Below are 18,083 nucleotides of genomic sequence, written 5' to 3'. Positions count from 1 at the left end.
TTTTGGTGTTGATTGTGCTTATGTGTTCCAGTATCCTCCTTCGGAGTTCACGTGAGGTCTTGCCGGCGTATTTGATCCCACATTTGCATGTTATCAAATAAACAACTCCCTCTGTTTTGCAGTTAATGAAATTACGCATGTTGTATTGTTTTTTATTGCACGATCCATTAAATTGTTTAGAGGGGTGTATGTATTTGCATGCCTTGCATGCGCCACATCTGTAGGTACCCATTACTTTATTGGTGTCCAGCCATGTTGTGCTGCTCTGATTCTGGTAATGGCTATGTACCAAGTGGTCTGCCAGATTGTGTGGGCGTTTGTATGTAATAGACGCCTGGGGATTTAACACCTTACTAAGGTCATTATCCTCTAGGAGTATATGCCAGTGTTTGTTAATGGAGTCTCTGATCTCTCTCCATTGCTTGTTGTAAGTTCCAATCACCCTTATAAGCTGGGTACCCTCATTTTCCATTTTTTTAGCATATCAGAGTGTTCTTCTGTCTGTGCGTTTTGCTCGTTTGTAGGCTTTGTTAACGCAGGAGCGGCTGTACTCCCTGTTCAGGAATTTATTTTTCATTATTGCGGACTGTTTCTCAAAGTCTTTAGACGTTCCTTCTAACTCGTAGGAATTGCCCCGTTGGTATCCCTTGTATTAGAGGCCGAGGGTGATGACTCGATGCCAGCAGAAGATTATTGGTCGCTGTGGTCTTTGTATTTACCGTGGTGTGGAGTAGGCCCAAAGTGTCCTTGAAGATATCAAGGCCTAGGAAAATAATACATTCCTGGCTCATGTTGTATGTGAGTCTTAGTTTATGTGAGTTCTGGTTTAACCTATCTACAAAGGATAAAAACATCTCTCTGGTTCCACTCCTCACCACCAGCACATCATCAATGTAGCGAGACCATAGGTCTACATATTGCGTGAACTCAGACATTGTGTCTGTAAAAACACCACATTCTTCCCACCAACCCAGGTACAGGTTGGCATACGTGGGGGGCACATGTTGTGCCCATCGCTTTGCCCTGGAGTTGGTGGTAATACTTGTTCTTGAAAAGAAAGTAATTGTGTGTCAATACATATTTTAGAAGTTCAATTACAAATGCATTATGGTCACTATGTTCAACGCTTCTAGTTTTAAGGAAAGATTCCACCGCTGTGAGGCCCACCGAGTGCTGAATGCTTGTGTACAGGGATTCGACATCCAGGGACACCAAAAAGGTGTTTGATGTCACCTGGACGCCGTCAATTTTCCTAAGAATGTCAGTCGTATCTTTTGTGTATGATGGCAGATTCACCACAAACGGTCTCAAAACTACATCCAGGTAAGTGCTGGCATGTTCACTCAGGGATTCCATACCCGATACTATTTGTCTACCCGGGGGATTTTTTGCGTCCTTGTGTAGTTTGGGTAAAGTATAGAATGTAGCTACTTTCAGTTTGTTTACCAGGATGTAGTTAAATTCTTGTTCAGTTATCACCTTCTTGGTGAGCCCTGATTTTAGGATAGACTGGAGTTTTTTATGGAAAATCTTAGTGGGATCCTCTTGTAGGATTTTGTAGCATGTTCTATCACTTAGAAGTCTAGAGTTTTCACGGACATACTTATTCTCGTCCATAACCACAATGTTTCCTCTCTTGTCGGAGGGTTTGATGATTACCTCCCTAAGGTTGATAAGTTCTTGTAGGGCGATTTCCCCCCCCCCCCCCCAGTCATACTCTCTGTGCCTCCTCTAGGTAGTATTTGTTCAAGATCCTTAACTACCAGCTTGATGAAAACATCTACATTAGTATTGGAGCCTATATAAGGTGTGAAATGACCTTTAGGCCTTAATGATGTAAAGGGGCCTTTGCCTAGCTCTCTGTTGCCCTCAATTTCTAGAGCTAAGAGGTTCCTATAGGCTTCCAAGTCTGTTTCATTAGTGGTTTCGAGGAAGTTGGGGGGTATGGTTAACTGCTCCTTTCTTTTAAACATTTTGTGTAAAGCTAATTTTCTACCAAAGGGATGGACGTCTTTGACCCAGTCAAAGAGGTTAAGATTACAGGATAGAGTGAAAGAGAGTCCTTTCTTTAAAACTAATTCCTGTGCAGATGTTAGTGTAGTGGCAGAAAGGTTCACTATCTGCAATTCATTCAGTATCTTCTCCTTCTCCTCGCCCTGCTCCTCCCTCTGTAACCCCAGACCTCTCGGTCTGTTAGCCTGTCCATGTCCTCTCCTTGTCTTGCGCCTCGTCCTCTGCTGTTCCCACCCCCTTGGGTAGTTCGGGGTACCTCTAAAAAAGTCCCGTCTGCTATTGGTCGTGCTAAAGTCTGTTCGAGGGGTGCAGATTCCTCATTCTCGGAATTTTCCCATTCTGTGGAGGTATCGTGGTAGTCTTTAGTTTTATTATTTTTTGGAATTTTATATATTTTGCCTTTTTGAAGTCGTCAGTATCTCTCATGAGTTTCCTATGTTTCCTTGCTTTGATATCTTTAGTAAGATATTCAATGTTTTTTTTTAGTTTACTCTCAAGATCTTTGTAATCTGGATTATTTTCCTAAACATTGGTGTTATTGAGTTCTACATTCAGGTCTATAGTTTTCAGTGGCTGAGCGGTGTCATTCCACTTCTCTCTCCCTCCCCCCAGTTATTATACAGTCTGAACTTATTGTTCTTTCCTATACCCCAGCCCGCCAATTCAGGAATGACAGGTTTTCTCACATCTAAGATAGAATTTAGAGAGCGCTTCCTGGAAGCAGAACAGCTGTTTTCAGAGGATTCTGCTGAAGGGGTAACAACCCCCCCAGCTGACATTAAGTCATTTTTTAACAATCTGCAAAGATGTTATAAAAAAGAAACGCGCCTATTATGGGAAACACTGAGCCTAAGAAACTATATCACTAAAGAATTGATACCAAGAGGCCTACGCATCAATCTATTCCCGTCATTTAGGGTCGATGATGAAGTTTTCCAGAAAAAGTGGGAAAACACTTTGTCTAACTGCTCCAAGGATCTTATTGTACTACTTGTAGACTATGAGACTAAGAGACTGGAACAGGCTACTATAGCCTGGTGTATAGGAAAGAACAAAAAGTTCAGACTGTATAATAACTGGGGGGAGGGGGAGAGAAGTGGAATGACCCCGCTCAGCCACTGGAAACTATAGACCTGAATGTAGAACTCAATAACACCAATGTTTGGGAAAATAATCCAGATTACAAAGATCTTGAGAGTTAACTCAAAAAAAACATTGAAACGTTTACTAAAGAGTTTCAAAGCAAGGAAACATAGGAAACTCATGAGAGATACTGACGACTTCAAAACAGGCAAAATATATAAAATTCCAAAAAATAATAAAACTAAAGACTACCATGATACCTCCACAGAATGGGAAAATTCCGAGAATGAGGAATCTGCACCCCTCAAACAGACTTTAGCACGACCAATAGCAGATGGGACTTTTTTAGAGGTACCCCGAACTGCCCAAGGGGGTGGGAACAGCAGCGGACAAGGCGCAAGACAAGGAGAGGACACAGACTGCCTAAGAGACCGAGAGGTCTGGGGTTACAGAGGGAGGAGCAGGGCGAGGAGAAGGAGAAGATACTGAATGAATTGCAGATAGTGAACCTTTCTGCCACTACACTAACATCTGCACAGGAATTCGTTTTAAAGAAAGGACTCTCTTTCACTCTATCCTGTAATCTTAACCTCTTTGACTGGGTCAAAGACGTCCATCTCTTTGGTAGAAAATTAGCTTTACACAAAATGTTTAAAAGAAAGGAGCAGTTAACCATACCCCCCGACTTCCTCGAAACCGCTAATGAAACAGACTTGGAAGCCTATAGGAACCTCTTAGCTCTAGAAATTGAGGGCAACAGAGAGCTAGGCAAAGGCCCCTTTACATCATTAAGGCCTAAAGGTCATTTCATACCTTATATAGGCTCCAATACTAATGTAGATGTTTTCATCAAGCTGGTAGTTAAGGATCTTGAACAAATACTACCTAGAGGAGGCACAGAGAGTATGACTGGGGGGGGGGGGGAAATCGCCCTACAAGAACTTATCAACATTAGGGAGGTAATCATCAAACCCTCCGACAAGAGAGGAAACATTGTGGTTATGGACGAGAATAAGTATGTCCGTGAAAACTCTAGACTTCTAAGTGATAGAACATGCTACAAAATCCTACAAGAGGATCCCACTAAGATTTTCCATAAAGAACTCCAGTCTATCCTAAAATCAGGGCTCACCAAGAAGGTGATAACTGAACAAGAATTTAACTACATCCTGGTAAACAAACTGAAAGTAGCTACATTCTATACTTTACCCAAACTACACAAGGACGCAAAAAATCCCCCGGGTAGACCAATAGTATCGGGTATGGAATCCCTGAGTGAACATGCCAGCACTTACCTGGATGTAGTTTTGAGACCGTTTGTGGTGAATCTGCCATCATACACAAAAGATACGACTGACATTCTCAGGAAAATTGACGGCGTCCAGGTGACACCAAACACCTTTTTGGTGTCCCTGGATGTCGAATCCCTGTACACAAGCATTCAGCACCCGGTGGGCCTCACAGCGGTGGAATCTTTCCTTAAAACTAGAAGCGTTGAACATAGTGACCATAATGCATTTGTAATTGAACTTCTAAAATATGTATTGACACACAATTACTTTCTTTTCAAGAACAAGTATTACCACCAACTCCAGGGCACAGCGATGGGCACAACATGTGCCCCCACGTATGCCAACCTGTACCTGGGTTGGTGGGAAGAATGTGGTGTTTTTACAGACACAATGTCTGAGTTCACGCAATATGTAGACCTATGGTCTCACTACATTGATGATGTGCTGGTGGTGTGGAGTGGAACCAGAGAGATGTTTTTATCCTTTGTAGATAGGTTATGTGTGTTCTGGTTTAACCTAAGACTCACATACAACATGAGCCAGGAATGTATTACTTTCCTAGACCTTGATATCTACAAGGACACTTTGGGCCTACTCCACACCACGGTACATACAAAGACCACAGCGACCAATAATCTTCTGCTGGCATCGAGTCATCACCCTCGGCCTCTAATACAAGGGATACCAACGGGGCAATTCCTACGAGTTAGAAGGAACGTCTAAAGACTTTGAGAAACAGTCCGCAATAATGAAAAATAAATTCCTGAACAGGGAGTACAGCCGCTCCTGCGTTAACAAAGCCTACAAACGAGCAAAACGCACAGACAGAAGAACACTCTTATATGCTAAAAAAAATGGAAAATGAGGGTACCCAGCTTATAAGGGTGATTGGAACTTACAACAAGCAATGGAGAGAGATCAGAGACTCCATTAACAAACACTGGCATATCCTTCTAGAGGATAATGACCTTAGTAAGGTGTTAAATCCCCAGGCGTCTATTACATACAAATGAACACACAATCTAGCAGACCACTTGGTACATAGCCATTACCAGAATCAGAGCAGCACAACATGGCTGGACACCAATAAAGTAATGGGTACCTACAGATGTGGCGCATGCAAGGCATGAAAATACATACACCCCTCTAAACAATTTAATGGATCGCGCAATAATAAACAATACAACATGCGTAATTTCATTAACTGCAAAACAGAGGGAGTTGTTTATTTGATAACATGCAAATGTGGGATCAAATACGTCGGCAAACCTCACGGGAACTCCGTGAAGCCCCTACCCAACAGTATTGTGCGTTATACATCGGTATGTTATTAGCAGGAGCAATGAAGTGTAATAAAGTTGCCTTTCTTTATTCTTTAGTTCATTACTGTTACTCACACAGATATACACACGTGTACACTTCAGTCCTTTTTTTATAGAATCCCAGTGAATGTGACATGTTGTGCGTGTGTACCAGTTACATATGCAATGCACAACTTCCATTGACCATACATCTAGAACTGGACACTGTGCCCAATGAACTGTGGCATTGTCCTACTCTTACTAGCACATCTGCCCATACAGTAAGACATTCTACCTTTCCTCTCCACTACTGTGTTACATTCTTCATCATCTTAGACCACAATACCGGTCACTTTACTTGTTCTATACAGTAGTTTGCTTCTCTTTCTGTGATGACTTTTACCCTTGATTGCACTGAAATACGTCTCTTGACGTGTGACGTGATGTGTCATCTGTTAAGTTTTGTACTTTCTCATCCAAAAAGCGGGTAATATTACTTAGAAACACAAAATATTGCCAACTAACAGGAGAGAAGGTAGAAGGGAGTGTGATCCGAGGAAAATTATTGGGGGAGATAGAGATTGGGGGGGAGGGTTGAAGCAGAAACATGAAGAAGGCAGATAAGGTAAGAATAGAAAGAGGGAGAAGAATTTTATTTAGAAGAGAAAATGTGAAATGGAAGCGGGAAAGGGGAGGGGGAGTAGGGGGCTCCTCTGTTTAGAGCAGAAAGGGGAAGAACACAGATGAAAAGAGACAAGGTGAAAAAGAAAAAGATACAAATGCCAGAAAATAATATAGTGTAGGAAAGAAAGGGATTGGGGGGAGATTATATTGAACATACAGTGTGGGAGAACACGAGGACAAACTGAAGAATAATGTTACACAGGGGCATGGAGAGAAATGGGGCTGGTTGAAGAGCAAGATGACATACTGTAGAAAATGGAAGATAGATATTGATGAAAGAGGGATTTGCAGTAAAACAGACAGATGGGTTCCAGCTTCTTCAAAAGAAAATTGACACCTCCATAGTCTGACAACCCATCACTAGAGATGTATAGTCAGGGTATCCTCTCCCCAAGGTTTCATAATATACAGTAAGCGTCTCTAAGATACAAATGTATTGTTGCCACCACACCAAGAAATCAGTAGATTAATATCACACCTTGTACATAACCATCTATTGGAAACAACACCTTGGGGATCATTTATTAAGTGTTTAGCTGTTAAAGCAGAGCGTCAAATGTATTAAAGATAAAGGGTGCTATTTATCGTATGTCCCCTTGCTGCTACACTAATGCAAAATACATCATAACAATATCTACAGATATCTGTATCTAAGACTTCTCTCCCCACCTGTCAATCTCGTGCACCATTACCTCTAACTCATGTGTTGGTTCTTGTTTGGTGGCTTAGGCCTTGTTCAGGGTGCCAGAGGCAGGAGTTGGAGGGAGGGCGTTCGGGAGCGAGGGCGGCAGTCTGCTGGGCGATGTGTGTTCATCCCCAGCAGACGTTTTCAGGAGTTGAGGAGGGGGCGGGTCTACAGATGGCAGGTTAGGGATCCAAGTTGCAGTCATGAAATCATTCTCAAGAATGATTTCATTGGCTGCCGAGGTCCCAGTGACGCTGCTGCAGCTTCAAAAAAGATTTTTTCGTTTATTGAAACTGTAGCCAGCGTCAACTCCTGGCTTCGGAGACAGTGCAGCTGCTACCCTGACAACCAGTATTCAATTTGAATACTTTGTGTCCCACGGCAGCTCGCACGGCAGCACGCCCTCCCTCCGAAGCCTGCACCCTGAACGAGGCCTTATGGTTTATGATGGTAACAAAACTAACCTTTTCACTGCTGGTGGGATCTTTAATGAATGTGTTGCATCCCGTAACAGGACTGGCTCTTACATTCCTTTCCATAACATGGGTAATAATAACTCACCTGCATCCTGAGATACACTATACACAGTTATATATTATCTGCCTTTATGCACACTCATGTATAATTATCTCCTATACATTGTAATGGAGGGAATGTGTTAGCCACGGCTGTTCAATGCTCCCTACATATAACATATTACTCTTGTCAATAAGGCCAGAAAATGCTAATCTCAGATTATAAAATAATGTTCTCACCAACTTGATGGTTGCAAGGAGCACAACCCATACTTCTGAAGTGCAGCTCCAACAACAAAGAGATTAACTACGTATTTTATATACTGCTTACTAGTAATTCATCCTCTTTGAAAGAAAATTCAGGCACAGTAGCATGTCCCTTCTTAGTAGAAACAGACTTACCTGTCGCTACAAGAGCTGAGAGGACACAGAGAACTTGCAGAAGGGATCTCATTGTGAGAGGATTCCCGGACAGGTCAGTGCAGATAGGTGTGATATTAATGCAGCCAGAGACCTCAATGTTACACTCTAGTCAAAGGTTCTTTTATTTATACATTAGGTAAATAAGGCGGGGGAGGAATGAGATCACAAATGAGACCACAAAAATGCAGAGGAGGTTACAAATGATGAATATGAACTTGTGAAACTTAAACTTGGACAAGAAAACAAGTACCCATTAGGAGATTGCATTTAAATTTAGATATTAATTTAGATCTTTTGCTAGATATAAGCATTTGCAGAAACCTTTGGAAACATCTACCTTGTTCCAATGAAGACAAATTCTTATTTAAAACTGGTTTACTAGTGGAGAGAAAAAAACTTGCATGCTTAGTGTTAGATTCACAAAGCTACGTTATATCAGGGCTCATAACGGGACAGTACCTAAAACACTAGCAATTTTCCCCCTTGAGGTTAAGGTGTACCCTCAAAAGCTAATAATATACAAAAACAACAGACGTTCTATATCTTATTAGCATGGATGGGCTTAGTGTCACGTTATTGTAACATAGCATTATATTAGCTTCCAATAATGTGCCGTTATGTCTTAGACATACTGCCATCCAGACCCGGGAAAATGACGTCTTCCGGAGAGGAAGAGAGATCTTGGGGCCTATATATCAGTGCATAGAACAACTTATTTGGACGCACTGAACCAGTTTTGCTCCAAAATTGCCTCATATGTTTCAAACATGTTGCTCCAGTTCCTTACATAAGGCACAGAGTTTTAAGTAAGAAAGTTAAGTGACTCCCGACCTGGCTGATATTTTTAGCACAATTTAAAATGGACAAACTGTGACGCACATTGGTGGGGAATTTGATACCTCTCATTATAATTAGTTCTCAATGTAACTCTGGGGCAAAGCCCCTAATAAATTGGGGCAAAGCCCCTAATAAATTGGGGCAAAGTTGAGTAACACAATTATGCAATTCGCAACACTTTTATCCCAGAATTGCCATAGTACATAAGCCCCATATAGTCTATTTAATATTTATTTATTGACATATACCTCCCAAAACACTAATTTATACAATACATAAAATGTGCTAATTTAAATAAGCAAAGTATATTCAAATGACTTAAATTCACACATTTCCCCGGTAGCTTTCTGCAGACGAAGGAACAATCATCATCTGCTTACCCTACTCTTACACTTCTAGCCAGTGGTAAGTCTTCAAGGTACTTTGTTTCATTGTTGTATCTGCATACGTTTTTACCATTATTGTGTATTGTTTAGTCCCATTGTGGGATTGTTCATATTTTACTTATAAATATACTGTTTCCTCTCTGCTCTGTTTTGCTTTAACATTACAATACAATAAAACCAAACACTAGCCAATAAATCCATTAATTGTCACTGTGGTTACCTATGCCCTCAATTAATGGGCACCCTATAGACAATGAATGTGTATCTTACCCTTTCCGGGATGAAGGCTTTCATTCTTCTCTTTCAACTGTATCACCAATCAACTCGACCCATGAAGCAATGATCCTCAGCTTGAAGTGCAGCTATTTGTGCAGAATTCCACGATCCTCCATTTCTTGAAGAGGAGCCACGATGAGTAGATCTTCTTTCTTTTCTTCTCTTCTTTCTTAAACAGGACCAGCAAATGTTGCCCCACCATCTTCTTTCTCTCAAATGAGACATGACAAGTCTTATATAGGCAAAATAGAGGAATTTGCTGCACACCATAAAAAGTCAAGAAATACAGTTACCGGTGCTCCTGCAGTCAGGGATATCCTAAAAGTAATCCAAGGTATATGAAATAGAAAAGCATCACTGTGCCCTGCGGATTTTTAACCTACAGCTGCGGCCGCCTTTATCCTAATGCGGCCGTATTGGCGCAACTCTGATAACCGCCGGCAGATGCAGTATTTATTTTTTTTGTTCCGGAATATGTTCCGGTATTTTAGCGCTTGAATTATTGAATGCATGAGAGTGAATGCGGTGTGAATGCGGCATGAATGCGGTGAAGTATGTGGCATTCGTAAAAAATCCCCGAAAAAATTCAGAGATGTTGGAGAATAAAAGGGGCTGCGGCTGTATGTATTACCCAAATATTTTTACGACGTTTCGACCTACATAGGCCTTTATCAAGTGAGAAATTGGCTTGAAATAAACATCATATTGTGTCTCTTAAGTAGTCCACATAATCCCCATAGTGTCCTATGTTAATCATCCATTAATCAACTCCATCCCTGTGTTACGCTGTGCTCACCACGGACAAGGAGGGACCCCGAAACTGAGGTGAGATGGGTAACAAACTGCACCCACAGCTACGGGGACACGCCTGTAAATTGGAAAATAGGTGTCTGGAACCGTCTGGGAGTATAAGGTAAAGTAAGATACTCGCCAGATGAGAAGGGAGGTTCCAGAAGATAGGTGGTACCGAGAGCCTGGGGTCCAGAGCCGGGAGGTAGGTAGGATTCTGTAAACCAAGGTGAAGGGGTAGAGAAGTCCAGGAGGTCAGGATACAAGCCGAGGGCAGGAGACGAAAGTGGATCCACAGCCAGGCCGGTCGGTACACAAGGGAACACTAAAGAGACAAAGAGACAGGAACTGAGGCAGGCACAACCGTGGTATATACAGGTCATACAAAGCTAAGCTCAGCCAAAGAATGAATGAGCAAGGTATAAGTAGGAGGAAGGACCAATAGGGAGAAGGGAGTAACGAGGGAGCGGCCCCAGGGCAGATAGGGATTGGTAGGGAGACTTACCACAGGTGTATCAGATGTGCAGCTTGTGAGCGCTGCACGCGCATCAGGCGTGTGCACCGCGCGTCTCAGCTGGGGGCGGGAACACCTCCGAGGGCGGACGTATGTGCGAAGTCAGCAGCCGCCGCGGGAAGCGGAGGAGAGGGGAGATCCCGCCCGCGACGGCGTGGAGGCCCAGCAGTAGCGGCGGTGATCATAGCCGCGGGGGAAACCCCTCCAGGGGAAAGTGCTCGTCTGGACCTCAAACCGTGGCGACGTGGAGGCACACCAGGAGCGGCGGTGAGTCCTGTTGCGGGGGGAACCCCTCAAGAGGAAGGTATTCCCCTAGACCTCACAGTACCCCCCCCTTGAGGAGCAGACTCAGGACGACTCCAATATGGTTTTTGGGGAAATTTGGAGTGAAAGAGTCTCAGCAGTCTGGGGGCATGTATTTGATGGTAGGGTACCCAAGATCTTTCCTCTGGCCCAAAACCCTTCCAGTGAATCAGGTATTGCACCGAACCCCTGGTCCTCCTGGAATCCAGAATGGACTGGACTTCAAACTCCTCCTGCCCCTGAACTATGACTGGTTCAGGGTCAATCGGTGTCCTATGGAACCGTGAACTCTGGAACACAGGTTTCAGCAGTGACACGTGGAACACAGAGGGTATCCTCATGGATGGAGGAAGTTCCAGCCGATATGCCACCGGATTGATCTGTTCTTTTACTGAGAATGGTCCCAAGAACCTGGGAGCCAGCTTGTGGCTTGGAGTCTTCAGTCTAATGTTCTTGGAGGAGAGCCAGACCTTATCCCTTGGTTTGAAGACGGGTGCCTGATGGCGATGACGATCTGCCTGTGCCTTTTGTCTGTGGGTTGCCTTTCTCAAGGCCTCTTGGATCCTTTTCCAGGATTCCTGAAGATCCTTGATTCGGTCATCGGCCGCTGGAACCCTGGAAAAAACTGGGGTGATGGGCAACTGACCCGGGTGAAAGCCATAATTAATGAAAAAAAGGGGATTTTAACGTGGAGCTGTTCTTTAAAGAGTTATGGGAGAACTCTGCCCATGGTAGTAAATCCACCCAATTGTCCTGGCTGTCTGCGATGAAGCATCGGAGGTATTGCTCCAGAGTCTGGTTCGTTCTCTCAGTCTGCCCATTAGTTTTGGGATGATACCCGGAAGAAAAATGGAGGGTGATATCCATCCTGTGAGCGAAGGCCCGCCAAAATTTTGAGACGAATTGTGTACCTCGATCAGATACGATGGAAAGAGGAACTCCATGAAGGCGGAATATTTCCTTAACAAAAATGTCTGCCAGAGTGGTGGAATTGGGCAGGCCTTTGAGAGGGACGAAATGGGCCTGTTTGGAAAAACGATCCACAACAACCAAAATGGTGTTCATCCCTTTAGAGATTGGAAGTTCCACCACAAAGTCCATGGAGAGATGACTCCATGGGCGTTCAGGTATAGGGAGGGGTTGTAGAAGACCGTAAGGCTTTTTACGAATGGTCTTAACCCGGGCAATATTGGACAAGTCTTTACATACTCCGCAATGTCCCGCAACATGGTTGGCCACCAAAAGGTACGACCAATTAGGTCAGAAGTTCTGTTAATGCCTGGATGACCGGCCGACCTAGAAGAATGACCCCACTCAAGAATTTTCTTACGGAATCGAGGAGCTGCATACATACGGTCGATCGGCACCTTAAGGCCCCTCGGGAGGTTAGATTGTGCTGCCATGACCTGATCCAGGATATCAAAAGGGTTAGCCGAAATTATATATTTGGAAGGTAAGATTGTCTCAGAAATAACTTCGGAATTGTCCTCAAACAGGAATTGGCGTGAAAGTGTGTCTGCCTTTAGATTCTTTGAGCCCGGAATGTAAGATATGAGATAATTAAATCTCGAAAAAAAAAGAGACCAACGAGCCTGACGTGCCCCAAGGCAACGTGCACTCTCAATGTAGAGTAAGTTTTTATGATCTGTAAAGATCGAAATGGGGGTCTCCGTTCCCTCCAGGAGATGTCTCCATTCCTGAAGGGCGAGTTTAATGGCCAGGAGCTCTCTGTTTCTGACGTCATAGTTCCGTTCTGCCGAATATTTTTTTTTTGAAAAGAACCCACAAGGATGAAGTTTGGCCTGTGGGGACTTTCTCTGAGAGAGAATGGCACCAGCACCAACATCGGATGCATCTACCTCTAAAGTAAAGGGAAGCCCGGGGTCAAGATGACGCAAAATAGGAGCAGAAGCAAAAGATTTTTTGAGAGAGTCGAAGGCTTGGAGAGCGGCAGGAGACCAAACTGCTGTGTTAGCTCCCTTTTTGGTAAGGGCAGTAAAGGGGGCCACGATGGAAGAAAAATTCTTGATGAATTTACGATAATAATTCGCAAATCCCAAGAATCGCTGTATGGCTTTCAGGGAAGTGGGTTGTGGCCATTCTAAGACAGCCTTGAGTTTGACTGGGTCCATAGTGAAGCCAGTACTGCAAATTATATATCCAAGAAAGGGAATGGAAGAAAGATGAAAAGAACATTTCTCTAGCTTAGCATAGAGATTGTTCTCCCGAAGGCGAGACAGGTCTAATTTGGTGTGCTGAATGTAGTCAGAGAGGGATTTGGAAAAAATAAGGATATTGTCAAGGTATACGATAACTAAGCTGTCGAGGAGATCACGGAAGATCTCGTTGACAAACTCCTGGAAGACCGCCGGGGCATTACACAGGCCGAAAGGCATGACTAGGTATTCATAATGCCCATCCCGGGTGTTAAAGGCGGTTTTCCACTGATCCCCCTGACGGATGTGGACAAGGACATAGGCTCCGCGGAGATCAACTTTGGAAAAAATCGTTGCCCCTTGTAAACGATCGAAGAGATCGGAGATGAGTGGCAGGGGGTAACGATTCTTGATCGTAATTTTGTTAAGACCTCTGTAGTCAATAAAGGGGCGCAAGGAACCATCCTTTTTCTTAACAAAAAAAAATCCAGCTCCAGCTGGAGATGAAGAATTGTGGATAAAAATTGCAGTCATGGCCTTGGACTCTGGTATGGATAGGGATAAGAACGACTCTTGGGTAAGGTAGCACGGGAAGAAGGTCAATAGGGCAATCAAAGTCTGTATGGGGAGGTAACACCTCAGAACGTACCTTATCGAAGACGTCCGCCTGGTCCCAGTAGACCGTTGGGAGAGAAGTTTTGTACTCTGCGGATAAATCCACTCCGGCTAACATCTGTTTGGGAGGAAGACATCTTGAGACACTGGGGGCTCCATCGTATGGGTTCTTTATTAGCCCAATCCAGTTGTGGGTTGTGTAGTTGCAACCAAGGAAGTCCCAGAATCACATCCACCGATGGAGTGTGGATCACGTCCAAGATAATTCTTTCTTGGTGACCGTCCTCCGTGGAAAGGGATAAAGAACAAATCTCCAGGGAAATAAAAGCTGGTTGGAGTGGACGCCCGTCTATGGCCTCCAGACCAACGGGAACAGCCTTAGATCGGAAGGGAATCCCATTCCTATAGGCAAAACTCTGGTCAATGAAGTTTCCCTGAGACCCAGAACCTATGAATGCAGAAGCGGGGATAAGGGAGTTATTCCAGGATAGAGATATAGGCAGCATTATACGTGTGGGCAGTGCTTTTGGAGTGGAAAGAGAAGAGACTATACCCAACAAAACCCTCTCATACTTTATTGGGTCCTGGCGTTTCCCGGGCGCAAAGGGCAGGTTACCAGCAGATGACCGGGGTGACCAAAGTAATGGCACAGTCCACCCTCTCGTCGGCACTGTCTCTCAGCCGCGGATAACTGATGACTTCCGAGCTGCATAGGCTCGGGCTCATCCACGGGCTGGGGAACGTAATGGGCACGACTGCGGCTGGGAGACCGGAAGGAGTTGGTACGAGGAAGAGCGCGTTCAAGTCTCCTCTCTCGTAGCCGCTGGTCCACGCGGATGCAAACCACAATGAGATCCTCCAATCTGGTGGGTCTCTCCATAGTGGCCAGCTGGTCCTTGATGGCCTCTGATAGTCCCTGCCAAAAGGCTGCCGACAGTGAGCCATCATTCCAGGAGGTCTCCGCCGCGATGGTCCGGAAGTCCAAAGCATACTCGGTGACAGGACGGGAACCCTGGGAAATATGAAAAAGAGACGAATCTGCCGTAATTTGACGACCAGGCGTATCGAATACTTACCGGAATTCTCGAAGAAAGCGAGAATAATCATGCGCCATGGCAGGATCCCGCTTCCAAATGGGGGATGTCCAGGTAGAGCTTTTCTGCTCAAGCGAGACATAATATAGGTCACCTTTAAACGGTCAGTGGGGAAGCACAAAGGAGATAGTTCAAATTGCACCTCGCATTGATTAAGGAACCCTCTGCATTTGTGGGGATCCCCTGCATAACGGTTGGGAGCCGGGAGATGAGGATCCATGGACATGGGAAGAACCGGAGAGGGAAATGCGGCAGCTGCCATGGTAGAGGGGCCTGGGGAAAGTTGTGATGAGGAGAATCTAGCGATCTCCTGCGTCACGGAGGCAAGCTGCGCCTCTAGCTCGAGAAGGCGCTGCAAGGGGCTTGGTTGCTAAACCTCTTCTTTGTCCATGTCTGTAGGGCTGAGCATAATGTTACGCTGTGCTCACCACGGACAAGGAGGGACCCCGAAACTGAGGTGAGATGGGTAACAAACTGCACCCACAGCTACGGGGACACGCCTGGAAATTGGAAAATAGGCGTCTGGAACCGTCTGGGAGTATAAGGTAAAGTAAGATACTCGCCAGACGAGAAGGGAGGTTCCAGAAGATAGGTGGTACCGAGAGCCTGGGGTCCAAAGCCGGGAAGTAGGTAGGATTCTGTAAACCAAGGTGAAGGGTAGAGAAGTCCAGGAGGTCAGGATACAAGCCGAGGGCAGGAGACGAAAGTGGATCCACAGCCAGGCCGGTCGGTACACAAGGGAACACTAAAGAGACAAAGAGACAGGAACTGAGGCAGGCACGACCGTGGTAAATACAGGTCATACAAAGCTATGCTCAGCCAAAGAAAGAATGGCTGAGCAAGGTATAAGTAGGAGGAAGGACCAATAGGGAGAAGGGGAGTAACGAGGGAGCGGCCCCAGGGAAGATACAGTAGGGATTGGTAGGGAGACTTACCACAGGTGTATCAGATGTGCAGCTTGTGAGCAGTGCACGCGCATCAGGCGTGTGCGCTGCGCGGGAGAGACGTGCGCGGCCTCAGCTGGGGGCGGGAACAACCTCCGAGGGCGGATGCAAAGGTCCCCTGCCGTGCATGCGCATGTGCGAAGTCAGCAGCCGCCGCGGGAAGCGGAGGAGAGGGGAGATCCCGCCCGCGACGGCGTGGAGGCCCAGCAGGAGCGGCGGTGATCATAGCCGCAGGGGAAACCCCTCCAGGGGAAAGTGCTCGTCTGGACCTCACACCGCGGCGACGTGGAGGCACACCAGGAGCGCCGGTGAGTCCCATCGCGGGGGGAACCCCTCCAGAGGGAGGTATTCCCCTAGACCTCACACCCTGCAGTTACTCATACATCAGCTGGATCCAATTTGATTTCTCTGCCTTCCTTTTTTTGACCTTCTTGATTGGTCTGATTGTTCTTATCACGTCATGTTTTGTCATTGGTCATGTCTTGTCTGTTTACAGAAGGAATCAAGGCAGCTGTGACCATGACAATGGATAAACATCCCAAGGAAAAAACGCGAGAATGCCGAGCAACATGGTGACATCAGGAGAACATGGCCGTCACATGACAAGACATGGACCAATCAGGAAAGCCAAAAAACGGAAGGCAGAGATCTCAAATTGGATCCAGCTCAGTATGAGTAACTGCAGGGATGGAGCTTATTAATGGATGATTAACAGAGGGCATTATCGGGATTATGTGAATTACTAAAGAGAACTACAGTATATGATGTTGATTTCATGCCACTTTCTCACTTGATAAAGACCAATGTCGGTCGAAACGTCGTACCAATATTCGGCTAATAAATAGGTTAAAAATTTGCAGTGCCCTCTGATGCTTTTCTATTACATAGGCCTTATATAAGGCATGCAATGTCACATTTGACAGACACATGGTACATCAACCAATCCGATTGGTGAGTGTACCATCTATCTAGGCATTAAGTTTGGCAGGGAGCTTCTCTCTACGAAACTTGATGGAATCACATGGAACATCCACCAATCCAATTGGTGGATTTACCATGTGATGCCTTCCCTATTTCAGGTGATTAAATGTCATCACCTTAAAGGGAGGTATCAGGTACCAGATGCTTCCTTCTCTTTAAGGTGGGCCATGTCGCGAGACATTTAAACTTACAGGAGATACTGGCACCCAATACAAAGACCTGTACTTCGGGAATCAGGGGGTCCCCATACCTGCGATGAATGCGGTTCAACTCCTGAGACCCTCTGCATCTATTAAAGACTATGTACAGTTTTTCATACTGGAGGTGACCCAGTAGAATTGACAGAGCAAGAGTCCCATTCAGAAGCAGGGACCCCTGTGGTGTTTAATCCTTATGGGAAATTCCCCCTGAGCGGCACGTGGCTGCACTTGGGATGCGGCCAAACCACTCTAAGTGCAGCGCAGGATGGAGATGAATCTGGCCTCATCTCTATAGCAGATGTTTTCACAGGTAGCTCTCCCCGTGTTGTATAGAGGAGTGTTTAGTGTTTAGTGAGGTAGTTCTCTCGTTCTCTAATAATGCCTAATCTTAAGTCCCTGCATTAACCTTTATAGACTTTAGTGGCTACTGTATGTGATGTTAATGTAAATGCCCCTGTTGCATTTCTTTATCACATCATTATTAGCCATTGAATATATGCAGTAAGACTAAATGTGACGATAAGTCATTTAAAGCAGCCGGACATGAAGGGGAAGGGAAAGCTTCACCCTATCAATATAGTCGGCAATTGTGGACAGTCCCTAAAAAATAATCAAATGGCCATGATGTATAGTGTATGTTCTGGGGTGGCCCTTATCATGACTTATACTGTATATCACTATAGCACCTGTGACCAAACAAAGCAATACCACGTTGCCAAATGTTTCTGCATGTTATTATTAGTTTCCCGCTTCTGTGCTAATTCTATAACAAATATGTAACGGGTATTCCACCCCATCTAAGAGCATATAGTATAAGTGTGCGGGGAACCCAATGTTACCAGGTGTGGTGCTTTACCTGTAGGCTCACAGGGGGCCTAAGCCTCCGCCACGGGGAGCCTGGGGCACGTATAATAATAATAGGAGTAACCTTGTTCTCGGTGCAGCGCCTCCACCTGCGATGGCTCCCACCAGAGGGGGAGTGATCCTCGCAG

General features: G+C 45.1%; 1 protein-coding gene across 2 annotated transcripts in view; it reads right to left on the bottom strand.

Annotated features, from left to right (window-relative positions):
- Positions 1 to 8,102, bottom strand: part of LOC142497881 (phospholipase A2 inhibitor and Ly6/PLAUR domain-containing protein-like) — a 30,314-nt gene extending 22,212 nt beyond the window's left edge. For both annotated transcript variants that reach the window (XM_075606280.1, XM_075606281.1), the window contains exon 1: positions 7,976 to 8,102. In XM_075606280.1, coding sequence (XP_075462395.1) covers positions 7,976 to 8,027 — 52 coding nt within the window. In that variant the 5' untranslated portion in view covers positions 8,028 to 8,102. The remainder of the gene's footprint in view (positions 1 to 7,975) is intronic.
- Between the last annotated feature and the right edge of the window lie 9,981 nt (positions 8,103 to 18,083).

Source organism: Ascaphus truei, chromosome 6 (assembly GCF_040206685.1).
Source record: "Ascaphus truei isolate aAscTru1 chromosome 6, aAscTru1.hap1, whole genome shotgun sequence".
NCBI classification, from domain to species: domain Eukaryota; kingdom Metazoa; phylum Chordata; class Amphibia; order Anura; family Ascaphidae; genus Ascaphus; species Ascaphus truei.
The sequence above is the reverse complement of the archived record's forward strand: the minus strand, read 5'-3'. Positions and strand labels throughout refer to the sequence as shown.